At 45.0% G+C, this 9,648-nt stretch overlaps 1 protein-coding gene across 1 annotated transcript in view; it reads right to left on the reverse strand.

Annotated features, from left to right (window-relative positions):
* Positions 1-8,669, reverse strand: part of LOC106572677 (angiopoietin-1 receptor) — a 96,955-nt gene extending 88,286 nt beyond the window's left edge. The window contains exon 1 of the mRNA XM_082957020.1: positions 8,367-8,669. Within this exon, the coding sequence (XP_082813146.1) occupies positions 8,367-8,475 (109 nt within the window). The 5' untranslated portion in view covers positions 8,476-8,669. The remainder of the gene's footprint in view (positions 1-8,366) is intronic.
* Positions 8,670-9,648: the final 979 nt, after the last annotated feature.

Raw genomic sequence — 9,648 nt, forward strand, 5'->3', positions numbered from 1 at the left:
AATAGTCCTGATGACTCGTGACAACCAGGGTGTAGGTTTATAGGGGGAAGAATAGTCCTGATGACTCGTGACAACCAGGGTGTAGGTTTATAGGGGGAAGAATAGTCCTGATGACTCGTGACAACCAGGGTGTAGGTTTATAGGGGGAAGAATAGTCCTGATGACTCGTGACAACCAGGGTGTAGGTTTATAGGGGGAAGAATAGTCCTGATGACTCGTGACAACCAGGGTGTAGGTTTATAGGGGGAAGAATAGTCCTGATGACTCGTGACAACCAGGGTGTAGGTTTATAAGGGGAAGAATAGTCCTGATGACTCGTGACAACCAGGGTGTAGGTTTATAGGGGGAAGAATAGTCCTGATGACTCGTGACAACCAGGGTGTAGGTTTATAGGGGGAAGAATAGTCCTGATGACTCGTGACAACCAGGGTGTAGGTTTATAGGGGGAAGAATAGTCCTGATGACTCGTGACAACCAGGGTGTAGGTTTATAGGGGGAAGAATAGTCCTGATGACTCGTGACAACCAGGGTGTAGGTTTATAGGGGGAAGAATAGTCCTGAGGACTCGTGACAACCAGGGTGTAGGTTTATAGTGGGAAGAATAGTCCTGATGACTCGTGACAACCAGGGTGTAGGTTTATAAGGGGAAGAATAGTCCTGATGACTCGTGACAACCAGGGTGTAGGTTTACAGGGGGAAGAATAGTCCTGAGGACTCGTGACAACCAGGGTGTAGGTTTACAGGGGGAAGAATAGTCCTGATGACTCGTGACAACCAGGGTGTAGGTTTACAGGGGGAAGAATAGTCCTGATGACTCGTGACAACCAGGGTGTAGGTTTGCAGGGGGAAGAATAGTCCTGATGACTCGTGACAACCAGGGTGTAGGTTTATAGTGGGAAGAATAGTCCTGAGGACTCGTGACAACCAGGGTGTAGGTTTACAGGGGGAAGAATAGTCCTGATGACTCGTGACAACCAGGGTGTAGGTTTATAGGGGGAAGAATAGTCCTGAGGACTCGTTACAACCAGGGTGTAGGTTTATAGGGGGAAGAATAGTCCTGAGGACTCGTGACAACCAGGGTGTAGGTTTACAGGGGGAAGAATAGTCCTGAGGACTCGTGACAACCAGGGTGTAGGTTTATAGGGGGAAGAATAGTCCTGAGGACTCGTGACAACCAGGGTGTAGGTTTATAGTGGGAAGAATAGTCCTGAGGACTCGTGACAACCAGGGTGTAGGTTTATAGGGGGAAGAATAGTCCTGATGACTCGTGACAACCAGGGTGTAGGTTTATAGTGGGAAGAATAGTCCTGAGGACTCGTGACAACCAGGGTGTAGGTTTATAGGGGGAAGAATAGTCCTGAGGACTACTGACAGTGTAATGTGTGGGTTAATATGGCTCTTGCAGCAACAACAAAACAAATGGAAGATAAAATCCATGTCAGAGTATCATATCACAGTCAGTTGAGTTTAATCCTAAAACCTTCGGACAGGGAGATGATACACGTAGTCGTATAACTCAGTTTACACACCCCAAATGTGTTTCTGATCTGTTACGTTCAAGCAGGGTGGAAGTGTAGAATACTGATGTTTGGGTGGAGTGGTGCAAGAGCGCAGCGCAGAATGCTCAGTGAGGTTAAGAAGAATCCTAGAGTGTCAGCTAAAGACTTACAGAAATCTCTGTAACATGCTAACATCTCTGTTGACGAGTCTACGATACGTAAAACACTAAACAAGAATGGTGTTCATGGGAGGACACCACATAAGAATCCACTGATGTCCAAAAAAAAACGGAAGTTTGCAAAAGTGCACCTGGATGTTCTACAGCGCTGCTGGCAAAAAAATTCTGTGGACAGATGAAACTACAGTTGAGTTGTTTGGAAGAAACACACAACACTATGTGTGGAGAACAAAAAGGCACAGCACACCAACATCAAAACCTCATCCCAACTGTAAAGTATGGTGGAGGGAGCATCATGGTTTGGAGCTGCTTTGCTGCCTCAGGGCCTAGAGAGCTTGCTATCATCGACGGAAAAATGAATTCCCAAGTTTATCAAGGCAGAGAATGTAAGGCTCTCTGTCCGTCAATTGAAGATCAACAGAAGTTGCGTGATGCAACAGGACAACGACCCAAAACACAGAAGTAAATCAACAACAAAATGGCTTCAACAGAAGAAAAATACGCCTTCTGGAGTGGCCCAGTCAGAGTCCTGACCTCAACCCGATTGAGATGCTGTGGGATGACCTCAAGAGAGCAGTTCACACCAGATATCCCAAGAATATTGCTGAACTGAAACAGTTTTGTAAAGAGGAATGGTCCAAAATTCCTCCTGACCGTTGTGCAGGTCTGATCCTCAACAACAGAAAACGTTTGGTTGAGGTTATTGCTGCCAAAGGAGGGTCAACCAGTTATTAAATCCAAGGGTTCACATACTTTTCCCACCCTGCACTGTGAATGTTTACACGGTGTGTTCAATAAAGACATAAATGTATATATTGTTTTTGTGTGTTATTAGTTTCTTGTTTATCGTTGTGACCTAGATGAAGATCAGATCAAATTTTATGACCAATTTATGGCAGAAATCCGGATATTTCCAAAGGTTTCACATACTTTTTCTTGCAACTGTATCTGTGTTTGTGAAGACATAAGGGGTCAAATTCTGTACACCTCAGACACAAATACACGGTATTATATAAAGAACATGAAATCTGACAGGGAATTTAACTAGTTCATTATATCAACATGGTTGTAGGTTCACTGAAACATTGTTTGCTTCCTCACTTGTGTTTCGTATGACTCAGACCTCTGTGTTTTATTTTTATTTTTTTTCATCCACAGGTGGTCTGGCTCTGTATCTCTCTCTCTCTCTCTCTCTCTCTCTCTCTGCACGGTCTGAAAACCCTCCTCAGCCTTTATCTGTCCCAAATGGCTCTCTATCCCCAAGGGGCTCTGATTAAATGTAGTGCGCTATATCAGTAACGGGTTGGCACTTGGGACACGGACATGTTGTTTGGAGCGACGGCACACCCTCTGAGTTACGGCCAAAACGTATCTTAAAAAGGTCCAATGCAGCTGTTTTTCTACTTTAATGTGATCATTTCTGGGTAACAAATAAGTACCTTTACTGTGATTGTTTTCAATTAAAAATTGGTAAAAAAAAAAAGAAACTATAATAGCTTCTTAGCAAAGAGCAATTTCTCAAGCAAGAATTTATTTAAGATTTTCTGGGAGTGGTCTGAGTGGGGGATGGGGAGAACTGAAAACAAACTCTTATTTGGAAGAGAGATTCTCCTTCTTGTTGGTCTATTAAACAAATGTATCTTCAAAACTCCATCCCAACAAAACAGGCTGAAATTTCAGGCGGTCTTTTCAAACAGCTCTTACTCCAAAAGGGCATTATCATCGTTTTCACAATTTCACCGTATTATTCCAACCTCATAGTGTGGAGAATATATGTAAAACTTAGGAAATCCATTATTTTTTTGTTGACTGCACTGGGTCTTTAACAAAAACGTAGTTATTTCCTTCAGGCCATTTGCTGGCAGGTTGACGTTTATTGGGATGAGTCTTGTCCTGGAGGCAGAACTGGGCAATGTCCACTAGATGTGCCAGCTGCAAAGTCAAAATGGGCTATATTCTAAAAATGTATAAAAAAATTTAAAAAAAATTAGCCTAATTTAACTTTAGGGTCAGACATTAGGGTTAGCAGTGTGGTTAAGGTTATGGTTAAGGCTAGGGTTAGATTTTAAATGAGATTTTATGACTTCGTGACCGTCCCAGCTAGTAACCACATTGCAGAGTTGTTTCTAGGGCAAGATTCATGACAGTAAATGCCGACCTGTGTTAAAAAGATGAGTCAATAAATTGAGAATGTATTAAGACATTATATGCCAAGCTGTATTGGGAGTGACTTGGGGAAGGTTGGATAGAGGTGTGTTACGATCTGTTAAAACCTCAGCATAGGGTGCACCTCAAATGGCAGCCTATTCCCTATATTTAAAAAAAAAATGTAACCTTTATTTAACTAGGCAAGTTAGTTAAGAACAAATTCTTATTTACAATGACGGCCTACCCCCGGGGCCAAACCCGGACGACGCTGGGCCAATTGTGCACCACCCTAATGGACTGTCCAATCACGGCTGGATGTGATACAGCCTGGATTTGATCCAGGGACTGTAGTGATGCCTCTTAGCACTGAGATGCAGTGCCTTAGACCGATGCGCCACTCGGGAGCCCAAAGTATAGAGTTCTATATAGTGCACTACTTTTGACCAGGGCTCACAGGGGATAGGGTGCCATTTGGGCCGAATCCTAAACAGAGCTGTCAGGGTGATAAATAGACTCCTTCTCTTATCTGAAGAAAAAAAGGGAAGATGGAGAGACAGAATGCTGGGGCTGGTTTGTGTTGTAACCCCTGGGACTGAATGACTGGCCTTAAAACATATTGCTGCTTGTTGTCCAAACAACACATGAAAGTGAGAGACTGACCGGCTTTAACCCTCGAGGGGTTCTACTAAACTAACATATGGAATTGTTTTAAGAAGGTCTTACCAAGGATCATTTAGCAATTTCATTTGGAATTGTAGGACCCCCTTTCGGTATCAAAAAGATACCTAAAGGGGTAGGAGGGGGAGGAAACGTTGAATTTGGCTTTACTTCTATTAGCCCATAGAAACACATTGAAAAACAGATTCATAACTGGAACAACAACAAAAATCTAAAGGGCATTTGTTTTGAAGAGTCTGTCCTCTATCTGAGAGATGTCTGTCCTCTATCTGAGAGATGTCTGTCCTCTATCTGAGAGATGTCTGTCCTCTATCTGAGAGATGTCTGTCCTCTATCTGAGAGATGTCTGTCCTCTATCTGAGAGATGTCTGTCCTCTATCTGAGAGATGTCTGTCCTCTATCTATCTGAGAGATGTCTGTCCTCTATCTGAGAGATGTCTGTCCTCTATCTGAGAGATGTCTGTCCTCTATCTGAGAGATGTCTGTCCTCTATCTGAGAGATGTCTGTCCTCTATCTATCTGAGAGATGTCTGTCCTGTATCTGAGAGATGTCTGTCCTCTATCTGAGAGATGTCTGTCCTCTATCTGAGAGATGTCTGTCCTCTATCTGAGAGATGTCTGTCCTCTATCTGAGAGACATCTGTCCTCTATCTGAGAGATGTCTGTACTCTATCTGAGAGATATCTGTCCTCTATCTGAGAGATGTCTGTCCTCTATCTATCTGAGAGATGTCTGTCCTCTATCTGAGAGATGTCTGTCCTCTATCTGAGAGATGTCTGTCCTGTATCTGAGAGATGTCTGTCCTGTATCTGAGAGATATCTGTCCTCTATCTGAGAGATGTCTGTCCTCTATCTATCTGAGAGATGTCTGTCCTCTATCTATCTGAGAGATTTCTGTCCTCTATCTGAAAGATGTCTGTCCTCTATCTGAGAGTTGTCTGTCCTCTATCTGAGAGATGTAAGAAAGATCAGGCAATTTTTGTATTAAAAAAAAAAAATGTATTACACATATTTAATCCCATATTTTAGACACTAAACTACTTCAATACATACTGTACTTCCATATTTATTTAATTTTTTAACTGGTACCAGGCTACATTCAGACGAGTCATGTGAGGCTTGTGGGTGTCTTAGAACAAAACAATCAACATGTGCATGTTCGTGAGAGTCTCAAATGTCATATTAGTGTGTAGTCTAAACTGCTCTACGACCCCCACAAGCTCCACGTGACTCGTCTGAAGTCAGTACAGCCTGTCTGCAGAAGTTGGCAGACAGGCTGTACTGCAGAAGTTGGCAGACAGGCTGTTCTGCAGAAGTTGGCAGACAGGCTGTACTGCAGAAGTTGGCAGACAGGCTGTACTGCAGAAGTTGGCAGACAGGCTGTTCTGCAGAAGTTGGCAGACAGGCTGTACTGCAGAAGTTGGCAGACAGGCAGTACTGCAGAAGTTGGCAGACAGGCTGTACTGCAGAAGTTGGCAGACAGGCTGTTCTGCAGAAGTTGGCAGACAGGCTGTACTGCAGAAGTTGGCAGACAGGCTGTACTGCAGAAGTTGGCAGACAGGCTGTACTGCAGAAGTTGGCAGACAGGCTGTTCTGCAGAAGTTGGCAGACAGGCTGTACTGCAGAAGTTGGCAGACAGGCTGTACTGCAGAAGTTGGCAGACAGGCTGTTCTGCAGAAGTTGGCAGACAGGCTGTACTGCAGAAGTTGGCAGACAGGCTGTTCTGCAGAAGTTGGCAGACAGGCTGTACTGCAGAAGTTGGCAGACAGGCTGTACTGCAGAAGTTGGCAGACAGGCTGTACTGCAGAAGTTGGCAGACAGGCTGTACTGCAGAAGTTGGCAGACAGGCTGTTCTGCAGAAGTTGGCAGACAGGCTGTACTGCAGAAGTTGGCAGACAGGCTGTACTGCAGAAGTTGGCAGACAGGCTGTACTGCAGAAGTTGGCAGACAGGCTGTACTGCAGAAGTTGGCAGACAGGCTGTACTGCAGAAGTTGGCAGACAGGCTGTTCTGCAGAAGTTGGCAGACAGGCTGTACTGCAGAAGTTGGCAGACAGGCTGTACTGCAGAAGTTGGCAGACAGGCTGTACTGCAGAAGTTGGCAGACAGGCTGTACTGACTTCAGTCGAGTCCCGTGGGGCTTGTGGGGGTCGTAGAGCAAAACGGAGAACACAGTCGTGTTCGTTAGACTCTCATCTTACCATTTAGACGCTGTGGATGTTTTCGTGAGAAGAACGTTTTTTTGGGGGGGGGGGGGGGATGTTTCATGGTCTGACAAACACAGCTGTAGCTCTTCCACCTTTCAACTGGTATCTCTAGCTTAAACAGACATATTTCTATTTTTATTTTTATTTTATGATGTTAATTGGATTTCCACAGGGGGGGGGGGGGGGGGGGGGGGGGCAGGCGTCAACTCTAGGGGGTTTTAAAACCTACTGATGCTTGTCGTCCAAACAACACAAGAAAGTGTGAGGAACGTTTCCTGCTAGAGAAACAGAAACGTTTTTTTGTTTAGGGTCCGGTCTTCATTGGACCCTATGTGTTTCTACTTAAGGGATTTAGGGCGACCTAAGTGGGGTTGAGAATAAACTCATTCATTAGGGTCCTTAGAATGAGGACCGACGGACCTTTGGAATATCATTCTAATTCTAGGTGCCTTGACAACTCCACAAGGTTCGCTGTTCATGTGATTTGTTAAAAAATAAATATTTTATATGACATAGTGGTCAAAAGTCATCAGCTGCCTTATGTCATGAATATAAACAGATTGGGTCACACTGTATTTTGGATAGTCCGGATAGTCATACTATCAACAAACTATCTGTTAATACATGGAGAGAACCAGTAGACCAGACACAGAGTCACAGTAGAACTAAATACATGGAGAGAACCAGTAGAACTAAATACATGGAGAGAACCAGTAGACCAGACACAGAGTCACAGTAGAACTAAATACATGGAGAGAACCAGTAGACCAGACACAGAGTCACAGTAGAACTAAATACATGGAGAGAACCAGTAGACTAGACACAGAGTCACAGTAGAACTAAATACCTGGAGAGTCACAGTAGAACTAAATACCTGGAGAGTCACAGTAGAACTAAATACCTGGAGAGAACCAGTAGAACTAAATACCTGGAGAGTCACAGTAGAACTAAATACCTGGAGAGTCACAGTAGAACTAAATACCTGGAGAGTCACAGTAGAACTAAATACATGGAGAGAACCAGCAGAACTAAATACCTGGAGAGTCACAGTAGAACTAAATACCTGGAGAGTCACAGTAGAACTAAATACATGGAGAGAACCAGCAGAACTAAATACCTGGAGAGTCACAGTAGAACTAAATACCTGGAGAGTCACAGTAGAACTAAATACCTGGAGAGTCACAGTAGAACTAAATACATGGAGAGAACCAGCAGAACTAAATACCTGGAGAGTCACAGTAGAACTAAATACCTGGAGAGTCACAGTAGAACTAAATACCTGGAGAGTCACAGTAGAACTAAATACCTGGAGAGTCACAGTAGAACTAAATACATGGAGAGAACCAGCAGAACTAAATACCTGGAGAGTCACAGTAGAACTAAATACCTGGAGAGTCACAGTAGAACTAAATACCTGGAGAGAACCAGTAGAACTAAATACCTGGAGAGAACCAGTAGAACTAAATACCTGGAGAGTCACAGTAGAACTAAATACCTGGAGAGTCACAGTAGAACTAAATACATGGAGAGAACCAGCAGAACTAAATACCTGGAGAGTCACAGTAGAACTAAATACCTGGAGAGTCACAGTAGAACTAAATACCTGGAGAGAACCAGTAGAACTAAATACCTGGAGAGAACCAGTAGAACTAAATACCTGGAGAGAACCAGTAGACCAGACACAGAGTCACAGTAGAGTAGAGATGATAACACATGATCCCGCAGCGGCAGGCTGGTAAAGGCTCCAGGGCGTCCAGGGTGCACATCCACAGAGCGCGGATGGTCAGAGATGCTCAGACTGGGAATACAGACAACAAAAACCAAACCGCTGAGGGTGTCAGAGAGATCCTTCAACACACATATCTTCACAGTCTGGCTGGCTTTGAAAAGTCTCTAAAGTTCTCTAACTCTCTTTCCCTCCCTTCCCTGCTTTTCTTCCCATTCCTCCCTCCGCCCCAGACCCCACCCCACCCCTCTCTCTCTCTTCCTCTCCCTCTCTCTCTCTGACTCTTTCTCCCGGTCTCTATCTCTCTCTACCTATCTCGCTACTCTCTCTCCGTCTCTATCTCTCTTGCTCTCTCTGTCTGTTTGTCTCTCTCTCTCTCTCTCTCTCTCTCTCTCTCTCTGTCTCTATCTCTCTCGCTCTCTCTGTCTCTCTCTCTCTCTCTCTATCTCGCTACTCTCTCTCTCTCTCCTCTCTCTCTCTGCTGTAACAGCTCAGTGTTGGGTCAGTAGGGGCTGTAACAGAGCAGTGTTGGGTCAGTAGGGGCTGTAACAGAGCAGTGTTGGGTCAGTAGGGGCTGTAACAGAGCAGTGTTGGGTCAGTAGGGGCTGTAACAGAGCAGCGTTGGGTCAGTAGGGGCTGTAACAGAGCAGCGTTGGGTCAGTAAGGGCTGTAACAGAGCAGCGTTGGGTCAGTAAGGGCTGTAACAGAGCAGTGTTGGGTCAGTAGGGGCTGTAACAGAGCAGCGTTGGGTCAGTAAGGGCTGTAACAGAGCAGCGTTGGGTCAGTAGGGGCTGTAACAGAGCAGCGTTGGGTCAGTAAGGGCTGTAACAGAGCAGCGTTGGGTCAGTAAGGGCTGTAACAGAGCAGTGTTGGGTCAGTAGGGGCTGTAACAGAGCAGCGTTGGGTCAGTAAGGGCTGTAACAGAGCAGCGTTGGGTCAGTAGGGGCTGTAACAGAGCAGTGTTGGGTCAGTAGGGGCTGTAACAGAGCAGCGTTGGGTCAGTAAGGGCTGTAACAGAGCAGTGTTGGGTCAGTAAGGGTTAACGTTGGACAGGAAGTCCACAGCCTGCTGATAACACTATTGTTTTAAGGCTATTGGTTTCCTCCTCCCAGTTTCTCTGTCAGTGGGGTGGTTCTCAGCTTAGCCCCTCCACCCTGCTGGACCTGTGTGTGTGTGTGTGTGTGTGTGTGTGTGTGTGTGTGTGTGTGTGTGT

Source organism: Salmo salar, chromosome 01 (assembly GCF_965601325.2).
Source record: "Salmo salar chromosome 01, fSalSal1, whole genome shotgun sequence".
NCBI classification, from domain to species: Eukaryota; Metazoa; Chordata; class Actinopteri; order Salmoniformes; family Salmonidae; genus Salmo; species Salmo salar.